Consider the following 21110-nt stretch of genomic DNA (forward strand, 5'->3'; position numbering starts at 1 on the left):
GGGGAAAACCTGCCCCTGCCCCTCCAAGTCCTGAGGCCGGAACAGCCGCTGGCGTGATTGTGTGAGCGCTTTTGGATCCTGGCGGTGAATCACTGCACGGGAAAAAAGAGGGACTGGCAGAAGGTGTGTGTCTTTCTCTCTGTGTGTGAATGCCTCCCCGCCTCATGACCTCCAAGTGGAGCAAGTGCTTATGTGGGGTGTGTGCATGGCTGTGCCTTTGTGACACTTGGGGAGGGTGCAGCTCCTGCTATCCCGCCCCCTCTCCTCCTCCTCCTCTCCAGGACCATCTAAAGAGGTGGCCGCTGTTTCCAAAACTGCCCCCCTCCTCAGTAAAACCACCGGAAGGGGATGGAGCTGTCTTTTCCTTTTTGTCTTCTTTTTTCCAAAGTGTCAGTGTGAAAATATATATATATATATTTATATATATTTATAGATCGATAAATCCCAGAGTTCACGAGGCTCACACTTCTGTCTGGAAGTCCCCCTCGGATAGATCCAGGCTCATGCAATGCTTCTCCCAGTCAGCAGAGTGCAGCTCTAGTTTCTCCCGGTGCCTGGAGGGCAGGGAGCTCAGCGTCATGGCCTTGAAGGTGCTCCAAGACTTCTGCTTCTGCTGCCGGCTCTCTGGGCTGGTGACTTCCTGCTGGGGAAAGAAGAGAGAGCGAGGGGTGTGGGTGTGTGCTGTTAGGCTACAGAGTGAAAAATAAACTACACAAGATACACAGAGCAGCTTCCGCTGAAAATGGCTGGCCCAGAAATAACTGTAGCAGAGCACATACAAGGATGCCTGCCAAAGGTTCAATCTCTGGTATCTCTAGGTGGGACTGGAATCCTGTCCAAAACTCTTCATAGCATGACTGTGGTATTCTCTACATATAGCAGTTGCCTTTGCCAAGGCTCTCTGGTGTCCTGTGGACTCAGCAATAGCTTTAGAAGCTACAGATGCTCTTCTTGATGGCTCTGGCCTGTTTCCTACTTTGTATATTAGGTGACCAGCACCAGCAAATCCTCTCCCATAATGCACCTCTCTTCTTCCTTCCTCTCTCCCGTTATCAAAGGGTAACAAAAACTTACGCCAGGCATATTCTTTTCCCCACTCCCTGAAGAGACGCTCCACCGCTTTTCTCTCTGTGTGAGAACAAGAAGAAGAATTAAGCCCATAGATTATCCCTCCCCTCCCACTCTGTGATCCAACTCAACCTGGGACCAAACTGTGGTATTTCTTGGTGTGGAATTCAGCAGAGTTTACACTAAGGATGGGTGAATCGGAGAATTCCTAGTCTATGTCACTTTGTAGTGTGTTTTCTTCTTGTCTCCACATTTAATATGCATTTTAAACATCCCCAGTTGCAGGCACAGCTTAGCTATGCACATGTTGTAACAGGGGTGAAATTGTAAGCAGTGTGGATGGTTTGGGTTGGTCAGGTGGAAACAACAGAAAAAGTACATATAGTGACAATTCAGTTAGAGCCAGAATACATGTAAGATAAGCACAGTGACCCTTTTCCAATAGCAGTGATAAGTGACAATCAATTTGGCAATGCTGGGTTAATTATTTATTGTTTTATTTATTAAAATCCATTCAAGGACCCCAAAGTAGTTTACATAACAAAATTCATCACTCAAGTGTAAGGAGCATAAAATCTAAATAAAATCAACAGCAAACTCTAAACAATGATGGGCATATGTACACTATCTAAAATTGGCAAATAATGTAGTTGCAGAAAAGCCCAAGCAAACAAATGGGTTGGATGCAATGCTAGACCTGTTTGGAGTTAATGGACATGACTAACTTAAGTTCTTTAACTTCAGCAGGTCAACTCTGTGTAAAACCTAGTTGGATACAACCCAATGTCCTCTTAGCTGCTTTCAGAAACACCCTACTGTGGATGCCTCCTATATAGCAGGTGAGTATAGTATTGGGAGAGAAAACCATTGTTTCTATTCAGACCCAAAGAAATTCAATTCTGTTAATCAAGAAGTTGACTCTATTGGTCCATAATAAGATTCCTAGTTTTTAAGGTGTCATGAGACTCTTTTAAAAAAAATCTTTCATGTTTTAATGGAACTTTCTTTAAAAAACACATCAGTGGTCATCCTGTCCAAACAGACCCGAAATGTGAAATCTGTGTTGCACCAATTAAATTATTTCATCTGCCCTGACTTCTGCATATGCTCAGGAGCATTATGATGTCACATGTTCCAGAGACATTCAAAACAGGTGCTGAGTTTGAGCCACACACCCCACCCCCGCCAATCAGATTAATCCCTGCTCAATACTATTGCCAGATGCTCTCCGAGCCTTAATGAGGAAGGATTATGTTCCTTTGCTTTCCTCCCATTCTTACCTTTGCTGCGTTGGTAGCTGGAGCCCGATACCGGTCCAGTGTGTGGAACTTTTGATTCAGCTCGTGGTAAAGTTCTGAGTGGCGCTTTCTTGTATGCATGACTTTCTGCAGATTTTTAAATCAACGAGTCCCGAGCGGGGAGGGAGGGAAGAGCAGAGAAAGAGCAGAGAAGTCAGTGGGCACAGGAGCTCATCTCCCCAAAGCAACTCTGATGGTTCAAAGCACATGAAATGTGAGGAGCCCCTTTCCCATCCCAGCCTGAGCCTTGGACTCCCTTGGCAGCCTTAAGCCAGCACTTGCTTGTGCAGCAGCAGTGGAGAACCTCATGTGGACTTCTGCAGATTCCTCCTCTGTCCACATCCCTCCTGCACACCCTCCTCCCCAAGCACTTGGTCCTTCTAGCTCAGCATCCTCTGAACTGTGATAATGCCTTTTGGGTATGTGTGTGTAAGCTCTGACATTTGCATGGCTGGAATGTACCTTAATGCTAAAAAGAAGAAGAAGAAGAAGAAGAAGAAGAAGAAGAAGAAGAAGAAGAAGAAGAAGAAGAAGAAGAAGAAGAAGAAGAAGAAGAAGAGTCACCTCCATTACTCCACCCACTTTTTTGCCTTTCACCCTGGCAGGTTCCCCTCACCCCGAAAGGTTGTGCAGAAGGGAATGTGGCCCTCAGGCTGAAAAATGCCCCGCATCCTTGTTGCAGAAGATGAGAATAGTCAGTACTGGACAACATTGCAGGGCTGTTCTGAAGATTTTTGAATGTGAAGAGTTTTGTGCTCTTAAGGGAAAATCTCTTTATTTCGCCATATCAGCTGAGCTGGGATGACCAATAATACACTAATAATAAATATATTATCCTGATTAGTGTGGCACAAGGAGTAGCCACTTAGATAACAAGCATGAAGCAAACTCCATCATAGAACTGTAAAGTTGGAAGGGACCCAGGGGGTCATCTACTCTAACCAGTGTGGTGTAGTGGTTAAGAGTGGTAGACTCGTAATCTGGTGAACCGGATTTGCATCTCCGCTCCTCCACATGCAGCTGCTGGGTGACCTTGGGCTAGGCACACTTCTTTGAAGTCTCTCAGCCCCACTCACCGCACAGAGTGTTTGTTGTGGGGGAGGAAGGGAAAGGAGAATGTTGAGACTCCTTCGGGTAGTGATAAATTGGGATGTCAAATCCAAACTCCTTCTTCTAACCTTTTAGTTTTTGAAGGGGAAATTCAAAAACATTGTTGAATTTCCACTCACAAAGAACCGGGGCTGGCTGGAGGCAGGCAGTAGTTTTTAAGAGAGCTCTAGGCGGTCTGAAAGAGGCATTGTTCCCTGTGGTTTTCTCATTCCTTGTGTCCTGTTGTGGTCTCAGGCTGTTGCAGGTTCCTGAAGCACTACAAGCCCAGCAAATTCTGTTCACAGGATGAGGTGGGCGCAGCCTGGAAGATCCTTATCATACCCTGTGTCAATGCTCTGGAAAGCTATTGCCTCTCCCCTGCTGGATGTTAAGTGGCTGGCGGGATGGCCCAGAGTGTTGTTTTTCTTTTCCTCAGATCAACGACCAGAGAGTCTGTCAGGTCAACGTTTATGGGCAGAAATCAGTTGATGATGAGCCTTTAAGGCTGGCTGAAGCTGCACCCCACTATCAAACCTTTTGCAGTAAGTGGAAGGATATTACCTCTTCCCCCATAAACTCAGCTAAAATACTCGTCTCTGGCTCCAGCATTTTAATCAACTGCTAACACTCTTTATTGCCTGTTATAAAACTTGGGGGCCTATTTCATCAGATTATGCTTAAATCAGAACCAGGAAAAGAGGCTTGAGAGAGGAAATAAACAAAATGGGTATTGCGGTGCCTACTCCCTTTCTCATGCATGACATATGAGACTCTCCAGAAACTGACTGGGCTTCTGAGAAGAGAGAGCCTTAAGTAAAGGGGTGGGGTGGGGGTTCTCTCCCCAATCCTGTTTTGTCTCCTTACATACCCGCACACCAGCCAGCCAAAACCTTCTCTAACTTGTCACATGATGAATTGTGCTCATGATTGTATTGGGGTGAACACACATTCAATACTGTTTGCGAAGTTTAGGGATGGAGATACTGCTTTGTTTCCCATCAATGCGTGACCCAAAAATTCCTGCCAAAATCCTGTAACTTGCTATGACACACACATTCCATTTTGCTTGTTTTGCCCTGCTTTTCTGGCACTATAGTGCAAGAGATCCCCCTCCAGACTAGCAACAATGCAATAACATTAGGGAAGCATTGCAGAACAGCAAATAAAGTGGAATGACGTGTGGATGGTCCAGTATAAATCCACCACTAACAAACTGTTGCTTTATTAAAGACAGTTTGCAAAATATACCCAACAACAACAAGAGTCCGGAGGGGCACGCCATATATCCAGACTACAAACCTAATTGGTTTGAGACCAGCACAACCTTCCTCCAAAGAATCTTGGGAACCCTTGCTTGACATGAATAGCTAGAAATTCATAGGCCTCCTAGGCTCAGAACTACACTTCTGAGGTTCTGCGGGGCGAGTGTTGGAGAGGGAATTATTCTTAAACCAGTTTAAGTCTGTAACAAACTGAAACTGATAAGAGATCTGTATCATATATAGACGTCTGCTGTGCAGAGCACAAGAATAATCTTATTGGGGCAAAGGAGGTCTCTTTGCGACATCAGGAAGAAGAGAAGACTGGGCAGACACTTACCTCGAAATCCAGGTCAGAGTACCGCAGTCTTTTTCTCTGGGGAGGGATGTAGGCATACCACAAAGGAAACAGATGCAAAAGAAGAAGAAAAGGGAAGGGAGGGAAAGAAGCCTTTACTAATTTGTTCAGCATTTAGACATAGGCTTTGGGGGCCCGCCCTCCTCCCAATAGCACATACAGAAGAAAGTAGGCCCATCAACATGACTTGGAATGGGAAGATTTGAGTAGAAGTCTGTCAAAGTATTTTAGGAGGAAGAGGAGAAAGGAAGACCCAAGCCATTATGGAATCAGCACAAAGGCAATGAGAGGCAAGGGTCCCAACCCCAAATTCCTGAGGCAGTTTTACTGGCACTTCCTGTTTCCAGCTGACTAGAGAGATTTAGGTAGCAACCAAATGAGAATTGACCCATGCAATGGTTATAACACTTAGAACTTTTCGGTTTGGGGAAAAAAAAAGATGAGTAAGAAGAGGCATGATAGGGCAGTATAAAATTATGCTTGGTGTTGCTAAAGTGTCCCCCCCCCCATTTCACAATTGTAGAGTTTGGGCCCATCAAATGAAGTTCAATGCTGGAAGGCACCGGGGGGGGGTTGCCAATGCACCCAGGACCTGCTTTCAGCTTCACATAGCACCTGGTTGACCACTGTGAGATCAGTATATTGATAGATTAGATGGGCCATTGGCCTGATGCTGCAGCCAGGTTCTTCTTAGGTTCTTATTGGTAGCTGAGAAACTCTTCCGCTACCCCAGAAAGCCACATTTCTCTTCCCAACTCGGAAAAGCTGCTGCCTGTGGCTTTGCACAAAAACGGTGGGCGCACATGTGTGTGTTCATTAGCAACTGCTGGTGAGCTGAAGCCAGCTCTTAATTAACGGGAGGTTATTCCCACAATGAGCTTTGTCTGCAGTGACTTCTTTTCTTCTTTGAAAGGCCAGACTTGAGGGTGGAAACCCCCCAAAATATGCCTTTTCACAGCTGCAGGGAATCTATTTTGCAAACAAAGTGGGGGGTGGGAAAGGACACTGAGCAAATGCCACATTTGGTGAAGAGTGAAGAAAAAGAGATGAAACAAAACCCAGCTGGGGTCCTTTGGAGGATAGAAATGAGTGCCAAAGTGGGATGGGGAAAGACATCTTCCATGCTTATCATGAAACTCTGAATGGGTACTTCTGCCTACTGCAGTAGCTTTTGGCAACCCGATGCCCTCCAGATTTTTGGACTACAACTCCCATCAGCCACATTCCAAAGCATCTGTAGGGAACCAGGATGGCGAAGGCTGTAATACAGAAAGGACGCTCTCCCTCCACACAATTCTAACCCTTGCTGCTTGGTGCCGGCACCTCTACTTTCAATGGGTGTAGTGATGCTACAAACTTAAAAATAACATCACAATTGCTCACCTGCGGAACCCTGGGGACTGTAGCTGTGCAAGAACTAGGCTTGTGTATCAGCTGGGGAGCTATGACTCTAAACTGATATACTGTAATTCAGTATTGTTTGCTGCAGATTGGCCTTTACATCCTTTGGAACATTCCTCAGCCATTGTATTAATTCATGCACACTCCCCTCTTTTGTGCCACCCTGTATTCATGCTCAAGCCACCAACTTGTGCATCCTTCTATAGATTTACCTGCACAGACATAGATTTTGCACACATTCATACCCTCTCTTCTAGCAGGTGCATAATTTATTCTTTTTGTCTTTGAGGTTTTATTACAATCAAGCAGTATATACATCTTTTCAAATAAATAAATCAATAAAGCGGTGACCTGCAGATAAATACAGCTGTAGGCATGCAAACTCGATACCCATTCCCACTTTGAGAAAGCACCGTCTACACCACGGGTGTCAAACACAAGGCCCGCGGGCCAAATCCGGCCCGCCAGACCTTGTCATGTGGCCCGCCGAGCGCCCCAGCCAGCAGGACCCAGCAGCGGGACCTTGCTGCTGAAGCACCGCGCCGACAAAGCGCTGACAAACAGTTGGGGCCTGGGGGGGGGGTAGAAAGGCAGCCGGAGCAGCGCTGCGTCACAGGAGAAGGAGGAGGCAGCTTGCCGGGTCAGCCCCCAGCAGCGCCGCACGGAGAGTCCCGAGCCTCTGTGACGCAGCAGTGCTCTGTAGCACTTTGAATCCTCCTCCTCCTGCCACGGCTCGGCGCCTGGAAACGTCTGCTGCTGCTGCTGCTGAAGCACAGACAAAGCACCCAGCAGCGCCGCGTGGAGGAGGAGGATTCAAAGTGCTACAGAGCACTGCTGCGTCCCAGAGGCTCGGGATTCTCCGTACGGCGCTGCCGGGCACCGACCCGGCAAGCCGCCGCCTTCTCCTCTTGCCTCACCTCCTCCTCCTGCTCAGCCTCATGAACGTGAGCTCAGCAGCGGCTCAGCCTCACGAACGTGCAACTCTGAGGCTTTACGCACGTCTCCTAAAACTGACACCCGCTGCCTCACGCTGCACGGGAAATGCTTTTTGCCCCTGGGTCCCTTCGCGCTCTTTTCTGGCGCTGAATCAAGGCGACGACCCCCCCCCTTCCCTTTCTTCCTTCCTCTCTCTCGTTCTTATTCTTTCTTTCCCTCTCCTTCCTTCCTTCTTTATCTCTGTCTTCTCTCCCTCTTTCTTTTTCTTTCCTTCTTTATTCCCTTCCTTCTTTCCTACTCTTTTTTCTCTTCCCTCTTGCCTTCCTCTCTCCCTCCTGCTCCCTCTTTTCTTTCTTTCTTTCTTTCTTTCTTTCTTTCTTTCTTTCTTTCTTTCTTTCTTTCTTCCTTACTTCCTTCCTTTCTTCCTTCCGTCCTTCCCATCTTTCTTCATCTCCCTCTTTCTTTTTCTTTCCTTCTTTATACCCTTCCTTCTTTCCTACTCTTCTTTCTCTCCCCTCTTTCCTTCCTTCCTCTCTCCCTCCCACTCCCTCTTTTTTTCCTTCCTTCCTTCCTCTCCCCTCCCTCTCCCTCTCCTCAGAAACATAGGATGCTGCTTTATACTTCTGGCCCTTAAACCCTGGAACCAGGAGAGCAGCTCCAGTGAGTCAACCTCAGCCAGTCCCTTTGGTGAAGGGTGGTGGCTCACTGGCAGAACATCTGTCCTGCATGCAGAAGGACCCCAGCATCTCCAGGTACCAGTAGCTCTGCAAAGCTCCTGCATGAAACCCAAGCGAGCCTCCACCACCCAGTGCAGTTACCAAAAATCATTTTTCAATAAATTGTACAATAATTGTACATTTGAATATCTACTTGCCATTATTCTGACTATGTTAGTTATTACTTACATTATTACAAAAAACAGTAATAATTGAATGCAGTGACAATAATTTATGATAATAAAGAGTGGACACATAGTCCTATAGATACAACCGGCCCTTTGAGGGTGACCAAACTGCTGATGCGGCCCCCGATGAATTTGAGTTTGACACCCCTGGTCTACACCAACCTTGCTCCCGCCAGCTACAGACAGCACAGCACTGTATTGGCCAGAGGCGATGAAAGTTGCTGTCCAACATACTTGGTAGGTGATACATTGGGGAAGGCTGGCCTACATGCTGACTGCCTCCGCACGTCATCAAACAGGCTCCCGCCCCGCTCCCGCCCACTGCCGCTCTTACCTCCAGGGAGCCCACCTTCATGGCGGAGCCAGGCACAGTGCGTGGCATGGTGCGGCTGCGCTCCGACAACTCTGAGGCCAAGATCTGCCGTACAGTTGGGTGCTGCTTGAACTGGAGGCCGTAGGGGTGCTTGACCGTCCCGTACGGCTGGTTCAGGTTCACATTGATGTGGTCCATGGAGGCAAAGCTGGGGTAGGCTTCGGCTTCCATGGGGTGGCGGCCCTTGGCCAGGCCCGGCGCATCATCCAGTTTAATGTTGAGCTTGCCCTCCTCCCTGGTGAAGGGCTTAAGGCTCACTGTCCGCCGCGGCAGCACCATGTAGTTGCTCTCCAGGGTGGCCTCCTGCGGCCGCAGCCACCCGTAGTCCAACTGCCGCAGGCTGCTGTCACCACACAGGTACACCGCCCCCCGAGCTGGATCCAGGTTGACGTCCTTCTTGGCAGGAGGGTCGTTGAGCTCGTTGAGCCCTTTCACCACGTTGTGTGTCATTTTGGGCACCTGGACCAGGATGGAAGTGGGTGGGATATTCCCAGGAAGGGTGGAGAAGCCCAGGCTGCCCTCGGAGCTGGTGTTGAGCTTCGGATCCTCGTCCCCATCCAGGGAGATGCGCGACAAGGTGCTCGTGATGGTGGCTGGGTTGCACGTGTTAACCTCTTTGAAGAGGACTGGGAGGGAAGCGGACAGTCAAACAGAACATGCAGCAACAGTTTCTGGGAGAATTAAGGGGAGCACCTGCGCTTAGGGAATGCTTCAGTCTGCGGGTTTGGGGCCGGGTAGGAAGGAAGGAAGGCGGAAAAGGCCCTTTAGTGGGAACACATCTCAGTCTGAAGAGCACACCAGGGGAGGGTGTTAGCTGGTGCTGTTGACATAAATGGAGGTAACAAGAGCGTGTTTTTCCAGGAACCTGGAGATCCAGGTGTGCTTAAAGAACGGCAGGCCAGAAGAACCTGGAAGATGAGGTGGAACTGTCTCTGGGAACCTCTGGGCATGCAAAAGCTGCGAGCTGGCATTTGCTAGCCTGGTGCCCTCCAAATGTTTTGGTTTTCAGTTCTCATCTTCCCCAGACAACATAGCTATACAATGCTGGGGGAGATGACAGCATGGTCATGCTGGCTGGGGCTGATGGGAACTGGGTGTGCAAAATATCTGGAGGAGACCAGGTTGGCAAAGACCATGGAAATGAAATTGTGAGCTGGGTAGATGACATGGCACAGGGGAGTTCCTTGTGGCCAGTTGTGAATACTGGGTGTGGTGATTAATCGGAAGCCATCTGAGCCTTAAGCTGGAAACTCATGGGACTGGCAGCTAATCTATTTTGTGACCAGCTTGACCTACCCCTTCCTATTTCCTGCCTGCCTGTGGGATGTGCTGTTCCTGGGGGGCTCAGGGGCTGGTTGCCTAGCATAGGACCATCCTTGCCAAAAACTATGCTCCTGATCCCTCTTCCCTATGGAGACCCATGTTCTGCAATGTCCTCAGAAAGAACTTTAACTGGCCCCTTCCCTATTTGACGATAAGCTCTTCCCAAAGCTTCCCTGGCTGACCCATATGAGTGCCAGAGAGAAAGGAAGAGGGACTCACCTGTCTGACACGCCAGGTCAACATCCTTTTCAAAATCTGTCTATAAAAACACAGAAAGAGGGGGAGAAAGGGAGAGAACGAAAGAGAGACAAGAGAGGAAGCGAGAGGAAGAGATAGAGAGAAGGTGGGAGTGGAGAAATGAATGCATCGTGGGCAACAAAGGTGGCTCAGTGATGTTCATTGAAAGGCACCTTTGAGCCTTTCAAGAGGCATAAATATTACATTGGAGAAGGGAGACGGAGTGCTTTTTGAACATTTTTAGGGAGTTGCAGCCAACTACATTCTACTCAGAGCACTCAAGTAAATCAGTGGGCTAAATTAGTCAATGCCTCTACTCTGAGTAGGCCTAGGATTGACTAAAACACTTTCTCTTGGTGATGCCATATAAAACACACCCACCCAATCAAGCTCAAATGATTGTGCTGTATTTTCCTGTTCATACACAATATGGTGGTGTTAAAATCTGACAACTGATTGACTACACACACACACACACACACACACACACACACACACACACAATATCAAACAGAATCCAAAATGGCAGCAATATCATTTCCAAAATGGAAAGTTTTGCCACCTTAGATGTGTTGAAAGGCTAAACCATAGTGGCCAAGGGCTTGAGCTATGCAAGCCAGTGATTTAAGTCTCAGTAAACATAACCTCCCTAAATCAGTCTTCCCTAACCTGGTGCCCTCCAGATGTTTTGGACTAGGACACCCATCAGTCCCAGTCCCCCTTTGTTTCTCCTCTGTAATAATAATAAAAAAACATTGGCTTAGGCCACAGAGCACTTGTAAGAATCACTGGCAGCATATGTGAAAACACTTGTGGGAAGCATTATATAAGCACAGACTATTCCTTACTGTGTGTGCCCAGAAAGGTTCTAGCTCAGGCATCCCCAAACTGCGGCCCTCCAGATGTTTTGGCCTACAACTCCCATGATCCCTAGCTAAGAGGACCAGTGGTCAGGGATGATGGCAATTGTAGTCCAAAACATCTGGAGGGCCGAAGTTTGGGGATGCATGTTCTAGCTCATGTCAGCATCAGCAAATATCCCATCAAGGAGGACTCCGCCAAAACATGCTTGCAAAGGCATAGAAGGGGATGCGGGGGGGGCGGGAGTGCAACACCCTTTGTGCACAAGTGACCAGTCCTCCCTCCCCCACCCTACAACATGGGCCCCACACTCACTCACCATGATCTGGACTTGCCCATTCTTGCAGGAGTCAGGGGAGTTCTCATTCTCATCACTCTTGCACACTCCGATCTGGCACTTCACCACATCTTGTACCTGGGAGAGGTACAGACAGGCAATGTGGTCTCAAGTCTCTGGAGGGCTCAGACCTTCTCCCTCACTCTGGCTCCTGTTCTGTTGCCACTTCCTCCACCAACCAGAGTCAACACTGGCGGTAGAGGGGATCAACTTCCACCTCCGCCTGTTGGCTAGACCAGGAGTGGGAAACCTTTTCAAACTCCGAGGGCCACATTCCCTCGTAGGCAACCTTTCGGGAGCCCCATGCTAGTGACTGCGGGAGGGGGGAAGGGGAGAGATGCAGAAGTGGGTGGAGCAAGATGGAGGTGCTTGAGCTGTGGGCGGCATGTGCTTGGGGATTTGCATCAGTTTCTGCTTCTGATCGTGCAGCAACGAATTTCCTACTGCTGCCTATACACTGTTACCTTGGGAGTATTTGTGAGCTAGCATCAAGCCTCCCTTCACCCCCACCATGCTTTTTTTATTAGTCTGCATAAATTATGACTTGCTCAGCTTGCGTGCCTAAAGCATACCAGCCGTTTCGGGTGAGCTTCTTAGCACCCCGGGGCCAGCCTTAATGCCGCTGAGCGACCAAATCTGTGGCAAGGATGTGGCCGTTAAAGCTCCTCGCTCCTGACAGGAGAGTGAGGGATGTGGAAAGCAGCTGGCAGCCACGGGCGCTGAATGGGCCACCTCTGCAGGGCCTGTGTTTTATGTTTATGGAGCAGTCGCTCACCACCCATCGTGCGAAGATAAATGGGGGAGTGTAAAAAGTCAAGGGTAGGGAGAAAGACTCTGGTCTACAGAGTGTATATGGATGAAATACGAAGAAGGGTGACTCCACGTAGGCTTAGGGAAATGTAGCCAAATCTCCACCCGTGTCCCAGACAGCCATTAATTGGACTGACTGATTTAGAACCTGAGCAAATGAAAGTGGCTTGGGATGGCAAAGGCCATTTATTTATTTTTTGCTTCATAAAAATTATATACTGCTTGATAGTAGGAAAAAAACTTCAAAGCTTTGAACTGTGTGTGTGTGTGTGTGTGTGTGTGTGTGTGTGTGTGTGTGTGTGAAATAAATACATTGGGGGGGGATTCTCCTTCCCTGTGTCCCATCAAAAAGACTGCCCCCTCTGTGTAGGCCAGGGGTGGGGAATCTTAGGCCCAGGGTCCAAATATGGCCCTCCAGGCCTCTCCATCAGGTCCATGGACCTCCCAGGCCACACCCCTCTATAGCTCTGTTTGCCCGCCAGGTATGCAGGTGTAAACTTCTGGACTGTGCATGGCTTGCATGTAGGCTATGTTGCTGCTATTTCTCCCACTTTTTTTACCTCTGGCCACATCTACCACTAGTATGTGGCCCCTGGAAGGCTGCCCCTGAGGGAATGTGGCCTATGGCCTGCAAGAGGTTGTTCACCTCAGTGGAAAACAGTGATTCCCAAACACTAGACAGGAAAGGTCGACTTATTATCTAAATGAAAACTGGATAAACCTGTTGTTCTTAAAGGGTTACAGCTGGGCTGAAATTTTCCATCCCCAGGAAAAATGGGAGCACCAGCAGGGGCAGACTTAAGTGGTTTTTATTTGGAGGGGATGTCAAAAAGTTTTCTGTATATGAACTTATTGACAGAGAAGGAAAAGGGCTTGAGGGTTGGTTTTTTTAGATGTCTGTTAAACCAGCCTAATTTTGAGAGGCCAACTACAAATTGGAGAAATGCATTATTACATCCCACTTTTTTCTTTCAAGGTGGTGTGCATGGCTCCCCCCCTCATTTTACCATCACAAGAACCCTGTGAGGTATATTAGGTGGAGAGATGATGACTGGCCCTGGTCACCCAATGAGTTTCAAAACCCTGGTATGCCATGTCCTAGCCCAGCGTTCTAACCACTACACAACAACGGCTCTTGGAGAGGAGGCACCCATCAGTTGGTTAGAGTGTGGTGTTGATAATGCCAAGGCTGCAGGTTTGATCCCCATATGGTCTACCAGCACATCCTTGCATCTTGGTACTGCATCTAAAGGGTCCCTTACAATTCTATGATTCTGTGATCTCTCCTTCATGTGTTTTGCGTTTGTCCATTAAAATAATGACTCGGGAGAGAGAGAGAGCACAGCAGGAGGACACCCAATGAAAGTCCCAGCACATTGGCAGTGCATGTCGCCCACCTCTCTGCGCAGAAAGCAGTGGACCGTGATGATGACGAAGCCCTGGACCGAGTTGAAGACTGCAAAGAGGACCTGGAAGAGGATGGAGCGCCGGTCGGTCATGGCGAGCACAGCCGACATCCAGGTGAGCGCCAGCAGGGGAAGGACCACGCAGGAGCTCCATAGCGATGCCCTGGGAGGGGGGCGGGAGGGGAGAAGGTGTGAGAGAGAGGTGCAGGAGCCAATCACAAAGGAGAAAGGGAATGCACACAGGCCGGGTCACCCATGCCAACCGACAAGAGCCCCTTTGCATACGATTGGTAGGTGACCAAAGGAGTTTGGGAGGGGGCAAAAGGTGATGGCAGGAAGCAGTTTAGTGCTGGCAGATGAGCATACATGAAGCAACATGGCAGAGGGTGGAGGGTTCCAGGAACATACAGATCTGTTCAGTTATGCTTATATTTCTAGAGAGACACCATGGAAAATGTATGGGTTCCCTGCTTCCTTCAGTGAAGGAACTTGTCCCTTAAGGCTCTATGTTGGAGCATGGCCATTAGATACACCTTACCATGTCTAGTGGATTCTGGTGGCCTTTAATGATGAGGACCACGAGGAAGACCAAGGTACCCCTGCATGTAGCAGCTCGGTTATTTTCCTTTCCTTCATTTTTAACCACCTCAGCCTTGTCTTAGCCACATCTCAGCTTCTCACCTCAGTCCCCCAACCCATCCTAACTTATCTGCCACATAGCTTTGCCTGTCTGGGCAACAGCCACATGACCTCTGCACCTTTTCCTTGCAGTACATCAGGGGTTGCTAAACCCCAGTTCAAGGGGCCTGATCTGCCACACTGCCTGCCATTTTTCCTGCCCCACCCTCTGCAGCACCTACCAATTGTGGGGGTGGCGACAATAACAAAAATCAAATTTGGGGGGGAAAGCGGCTCCTCCATGCATATCAGTGCCCTGATGGGGACACAAACCTGGTCATCAGAGTGATCATTTGATGACAAGGGAGGGTGCAATAACCCATGTCCTCAGCTGATCTTCCTGGATTAGATGAGAAACGGGGGCTGTGTGTACCCTGTAAGAGTTAGGGATGTCCACACCAACTTCTGGCATGTGGCCCCTGGAGGGTGGGCCAAAGGTAAATGAGGCCCTCAGGCCACAAACTGTTAGCCACCCCTTTGGTAAGCAATAAATAAATGTAATTGCAGCCTTGGCAATATCAGGATCCCGGTATCAAAGAACTGGGGCGACACTGGGATTTGAATTTCTGTGAGGCCTATGCATTTGCTCCCATCTCTGTCTACACTGACTGGGCACCCTCCTGAGGGTTTATTTCTTCGGCGACACCATCGGGTCAAACTAGACAAGATGGTGAGAGATCCATAAGCAGCTTTTTCAATAGGATGTAGGCTTCACAGAGGCCCAGAAAGGGACTGGGAACTGGATAGGTCAGGAGGTTAAGGAATAACTGCAACCTTTGCCCTCACCATGCCCCACCCCACAATCCAATGAGTATGTTACCCAGTGCTCCCCCCCTTAAAAATGTTTAGGGGTACTTGCATTTTGACGCCAGAAAATCACCATTTTATAGTTCAAATTGGGTAAAAGGTGTACAGTAAATGGACAAAAGTACAAAGATTCACAAAATGTTTAGGGTGTATGCATCCCCTTGCGTCATCCCAGAAAAAAAAGCACTGGCTGTATCACATTTTCTCTAGAGGTATCCTAATTGTTAAGAAGGGGTTGTCGTGCAACGCGACTGCACTTTTCTTTTTCTAAGATGAGAACTGTCCATATCAAAACACCTCCTCCCCAAATTGCACATCTGGACACATTTGAGTGGGGTGAGGAGGAATGTAAAAATAAAATCCATTTTAGAGCTGCTGTTTAACTCCATGCACATTGCCCTCTTTGCCTTTCCAGATCAAAATGGAAACTTTTCCCAGATATGATGGATTCCCTTCATTTTCTCTCTGTCATGCAGAGAGAGAGAGAGAGAGAGAGAGAGAGAGAGAGAGAGAGAGAGAGAGAGAGAGAGAGATGAGAAAAGGAAGGCAGCCGCAGCTCATGCATGTGATTAATTAGACCTAACTATCTTTTAATTCTAACGTCTCCTCTTGTGCTTTGTTCGGCTGTTAAAAGGCTCATTATAGGAAATGCAAGGAAACAGGGAGAATATAATCGGGAGAAGACACTATGAAGGGGAAGTGGATGGATCCGAGTGGTGCCTATTGCCAGTTTCCCAAACATCACCTGAAGGTTTGTTTCCACCAGTGCATTTTGCCGTTTGCATAGTCCCTCGCTCCCCAATTTGTTGAGGGTCCTGATTTTGGTTTTGCAAGAAAGCGCAGCCCACCAGGCAAGGCTCCTGCACAAGCCTTGTCAAGGGCAGGACAGACAGAACTATAAGTAAGGATGCCAGAGAATCCAGTCGTAAATGGAAATGGGGACAGAAACTTCCGTAATTCACATGTTTTGTGCAAGGTCTAAAACAGAAACCATACAAGCCAATACAAGCAGAAGCTATTGTTTATTCTTTAGCCCGCAAATGTTACATAAAAAGTTATATTCTTTTCTGCACTGTTTGTGACATTTCCCTTCCGTGGAAATGCATCAGAATTAATTATGTCAGTTTTGGCTAATGCTGATAGTGAGAAACATAATGTAGGTTTTAGTGGAAGCCAAACTGTAGAGGAACGGAAATGGTGCTGATTGCGATTTGCTCAGAGAAGAGCAAATTCTGAAGCAGAGCTGCGTTTCAGTTTGCGTACCGTTTCAGGAAGTGCAAATGTGGTAGGTTCACATTAAAATGCAAACAGAATGGATTTCTGCCCCATCCCTGGTGGGTGCCAACCGGGCCTAATTCTAGAGGCTTATAAGAGTAATCAATTTGAAAGAGGAGATGGAGGAACTCCATGCTGCCCAACTCTCACCTCCCCCCAGGTAGGTTGGACAAGCCGGTACATGGTTTCTACCCTGCTGCCAAAATAATTTCCATCTGAAGCAATTCACACATAAGGGGATTTTTCAAAAAGTGCTTCTTCAGCAAGTTTTTTTTTTTGCTGCCTTTAAAAATTAAAAAACCCTTAAGCCACAGTCACTTCGCTTCCCTGCTCATCTCCCTGCAGCAAGCCCAGATGCCGCTGGCAACAGACCTAGGAGCAAAAGAGCAACTGATGGCAGCGGAGTCAGTGTGTGGAGGGGGGGGTGTAGTTTAGCCTCAGGGCCTTGCAGGTACCGAGGAAGAGCAGGTGGCTCACAGTCCTTCCTGGTGGAGAGAGCAAAAAGGAGCAGAGTGACATTCTATGGCTCTACTACTGCAGCTGTTCTATTGAAGAGCTTGGCCCAAACATAATGCAGCGTCTGGGAACGCCTTGTGGGCACCCTAAAAGGGCACTAAACAAACCGTTCTTCAATTCATTAGATTTTTTAAAAATAGTTTTTGAAAGTGTCTTTTAAAAAAAAAAAGACCTGAAGGAGTTTTGACAGTTCAGTGGAGAGAAGGCTCTGAGGTGATAAATTCAACTGCACAAGCATCCCTCTTGACTGCCATTGCCGTTTGGGTGAAGGCCAGACCTACTGGCTGCTTCTTGCAAATAGTTTTGGCAGTGCTGAAAAACATCTTCCATTTCAAAAAATAAAACAAAAAAAATGATGTTGGTTTTTCAGCACTACTGGCAAATGAAGTGTTTCCTCTGTTCTTTAAACTGCCCTCTCTTACGAACGTCCTCCATGACATCATGGAGCCAAATTCTGCATCATCAACATAATGACATCTCATTTGCTGCATGATCTAGGTCTGCAGCCTGGTGTCCTCTGGATGTTTTGTCCTACAACTCCCATCAGATGTGCTGGCTAGGGCTAATGGGAGTTGTGGTCCAAAAAATCCTGGGGGACGTTGATCTAGGTGACAGATTCAGGAAGGAGGAGGTAGGAGCATCCTAGGAAAGGCAGCACAGAGGTGAAAATAGCCACGTGAAGGGACTATGGCGCCGCCACACAGGGCATAGGGCATTTGTAGAGCCTCGGTGCTTTGGGGGATGAAGTTCAACCCCACTGAAATGGCAGCTTCCAGCCTGAAACCAAGAAGCCCTGGTTTGGCAAGGAAAGAAGAGGTTTCAGTGGTGGAAAAGTGTATGTGCTCTGCATGCAAAGGTCCAAAGTTCAATCTAAGACATCTCAAAGATTGAGAATCACAGGAATTCAGAAAACAGAGACCCTGGGAATTGGTCGCCAGCGCCAGAGTAGATAATAGTATGTGGTAGGGGTGGGGAATTGGATCTGGCCCATGAGCTGCAGGTACTTACCTCCCCCACCCCCCAGAGGGGCCAAGTTAAACAGTTGGATGGGGTCACCCCCTCCCTGCCATCTGACAGCAGATCCATTTCCCTTGGCCTAATCACAGCAGTGCTGTTGCTTGCAAAGGCACAGGGCTTTCTTTGTAGGTACCTGAGCAAGCCCTACTTTTGACGTGAGCCACATCTTTACCTGCCCCTTACCTGGCATCACATAGGAGCAGGTGGGTGTGGCTTGGCTGAAACAGCCTTGTGGGCTGTATGGGGAGGCCTGGTGGACCTAATGAGATCCAGAGGCTGGAGGTTCCCCCTCACTGCTCCATGGTATCCATCAACCAGCACTATAAAGAGGCTCTGCAGGATCAAAAGTAATTGCTAGCTAAGGAATTGTGCCTTAAGTAAACGTTAGCAGTTCCCGTGAGAGCAGCTGGCATTTCTAACAGTAAAATTACAGAGCCCAGCCGAGTGAAAGAAAAATTTAGCACCCATCAACATGCACTGTCAACAAAGGAGAGAGAGAGAGAGAGAGAGAGAGAAGGCAGCCAGCAGAGCAAGTTTGTGAGGTGGACAGAGAGAGAGACTAACATGGCGCTGTTGGCAGTGGCGGTGAGCAGGGCTGTGCTGGAGACCACACCACACTTGGTACATTTCAAGAGCAGGCTGCCACACGGGGGATCCTTGAAGCTGAGGGTGGTCCCAGTTCCATACCAACCAACATGCATTATGTTGCACCCACCAGCCCATCAAGGTGTGGAAGTGAAGAGGCACAGCAAGAAGAAAAAGTAGCCAGAAGGAAAAGGAGGCAACAAGGCAACAAGACCGACAGGAGGAGGAATGGGGAGAAAGCAATTGAGGAGGGGGAAAGAGAAGAGAGAGAGAAAGAAAGAGAGAGCTGGGTTAGTTGCAGGAAGCACGGCTTGTTAATGTCCAGCATGAAGCAAGGCAGGCAGAAATTCAAGGGCAGAATCTAGCCCCTTTGGCAGGTGCTGAAGAGGAGGGGAAAGGCTGCCTTTTTGGGAGAGAGGGTGGGACTTGGGATTATCCCTCTTCTATCTCAAGCTGTGCCATACACACTCAGCAATGTCTCTTGGCATTCCAAGCAACAGGCAGAAGCTGAGCCCTCCTCCCTGCCACTTCACCATCAACTGAAGCTCTGCTGCCCCAGAAGCTTGGAATGAGGTGTTCTTAAAATGAGGGTTTGAGCTTTTTGCCACTGTGTGTGTGAGAGAGGGGGGGGGGCTGTACGATCAGGGCAGGAACACTCTACACAGTGGGCCACTGGTGTCTGCACATGGCAAAAATGGCACTTTGAGGGTGAGACCTGGACAATTTGGGCACCCAACCCTCTAAGTTTGGCTTGCACAGCTGAGCCCTGCTGATGACAGGCATGCTGCTTGCCCCAATGTCTCGTCCCCAAAATAAATTTGGATTTTTGAATTTTCATTACTTAATAAGCTTTTCAAAGGCTTGATTTGCTCAAAAATCCCATTTAGGGGCTGCTCCCCATTTCCTTGAAGAGGAAGACAAGGCCTTATTTTGGAGAAGGACAAGCAGATAATGAGTTCCCATCAACATGCAGTCAATGCACAGTGTGCCTTTTCCCACGGGGGATTGTGGGGCTGTTGATCCTGAGCAGGAAATGCCATTCCCTAGGAGAGTTTCTGTTCAAGGGAGTCCTCCAATGCATGTTACCTTCCTCCCTTCTTCATGGTAGGGGGCTGGCAGGGAAATACAGTGCTGGGATATTAGTCAGTTCCACTCTGAGTCAGACTCTATTCAAAGAGGGGCCTTGAACAATTTATAATGGCCTGCCTCATTCAAGTTGGGGGGAGTGTTCTTTCAAACCTCCCCCATTTCTAAAAGTAATTTTATATACACACATTTATGCATGCATGCACACAGACTCACATACATGCACATTCCCATTCATTATTTTAATCTCTCTAGGACTCAGAATAGGAAGGGAAAGTGGAGTAGATGTTTTATTGCCATCATTAACTCTGAGCAAAGCCACCATGGGGTGAGTTTAGCAGTGCATTTTTTCAGGGCTTACTTTCTCAACCTAAACCCACTGTTCTCAGCTAAGCCAGCCAGTGTTTCCAGCAGCTATTGCAGCTGCTTGTGGAGAGCCCCCTCGTAACCCTTCCTCCCAGCATTGCTGCTGTGTTCCAGCTTGCTCACCCTCCCCCCAACAGAGCCTAGCTTCTTGGGTTTGAAGCTGCATCGGAGAACAAGTGGGCTCTCAGCAGGCAGTTGTAGCAGCTGTTGGAACAGCTAGCTGCTACAGGCACCTGGAGGCTTCACACCATGTGGCACTCTGTTTGCAAGTGCTTGTGTGAAATAGGGCTTGGAGGAGTAGATGCTCTTTTCCCTGAAGTAACAAAAAACTGGTAAGTAAGTGAAGTCTTTGCAACCACGCAGGCAGCATGCAAACCTCCCTTGGGAACTCAGAGTTACCTTGTCTTTCTGAGTTGGTAAAAGTGCATTTCTGATGCTTTCCTCAAAACGGAATCATCCAGATGCATTGGATTATAACACCCATCAGCTCCAACCAGCATGGCTATGCTGGATGGGACTTATGGGAGTTGTAGTCCAATACATCTGGAGGGTATCAGTTTGGGGAAGGCTGTATTACACCCAAAAAAGCTAAGGTCACATTGGATTCAGAAGTGGCAGTATGTGTATGCATGTGTCTGTGATATCAAGGGAAGTTAAAACACTTTCCAATACAACTAGCAAAGCAGACTGCATTGGGGGTTTTTTGTGCATCTGTAAGTTGCCACCAAATTTCCTTGGTGAACTTGGAGGTCTCTGCTTAGAAAACATAAACGCCCTTCCACATCAAAACAAAGGCCCATTTAGTCCTGCATTTCTGTACTCACAGCGGGAAGTCCGCAAGCAGGACTTGAGGGCAACAGCAATCTCTCCGCTCAAGCTCCCCAGTGAGTGATATTCACTGGGATACCGCCTCCAATACTGGAGGCAGTACACAGCCAAAAGCAGTTCACCAGATGGGATGGAGCCACTATGCTAGCTTCCCAGCAGGTGAGTCACTATTACTTACTGGGAGAGAGCCCCTTCTGCGTATAGCCAACATGGCTGGTAGCCAAATATCCATATTAAATATTTTCAGAATCTGCTGTAAGAATCAAATTGCTGGGATTTCTCCCTATGGAAG

General features: G+C 48.2%; 1 protein-coding gene across 1 annotated transcript in view; it reads right to left on the reverse strand.

Moving 5' to 3' along the window:
• Positions 1–436: 436 nt before the first annotated feature.
• The window catches only part of ADGRB2 (adhesion G protein-coupled receptor B2), a 169188-nt gene continuing 148514 nt past the window's right edge, over positions 437–21110 (reverse strand). Inside the window, exons 25-35 of the mRNA XM_035118985.2 lie at positions 18518–18616; positions 13652–13823; positions 11427–11522; positions 10229–10268; positions 9146–9312; positions 8648–9103; positions 5055–5090; positions 2349–2453; positions 1071–1128; positions 938–975; positions 437–622 (exon numbers count right to left, since the gene is read on the reverse strand). Coding sequence (XP_034974876.2) covers positions 461–622; positions 938–975; positions 1071–1128; positions 2349–2453; positions 5055–5090; positions 8648–9103; positions 9146–9312; positions 10229–10268; positions 11427–11522; positions 13652–13823; positions 18518–18616 — 1429 coding nt within the window. The 3' untranslated portion in view covers positions 437–460. The remainder of the gene's footprint in view (positions 623–937; positions 976–1070; positions 1129–2348; positions 2454–5054; positions 5091–8647; positions 9104–9145; positions 9313–10228; positions 10269–11426; positions 11523–13651; positions 13824–18517; positions 18617–21110) is intronic.

Source organism: Zootoca vivipara, chromosome 6 (genome assembly GCF_963506605.1).
Source record: "Zootoca vivipara chromosome 6, rZooViv1.1, whole genome shotgun sequence".
Taxonomy (NCBI): Eukaryota; Metazoa; Chordata; class Lepidosauria; order Squamata; family Lacertidae; genus Zootoca; species Zootoca vivipara.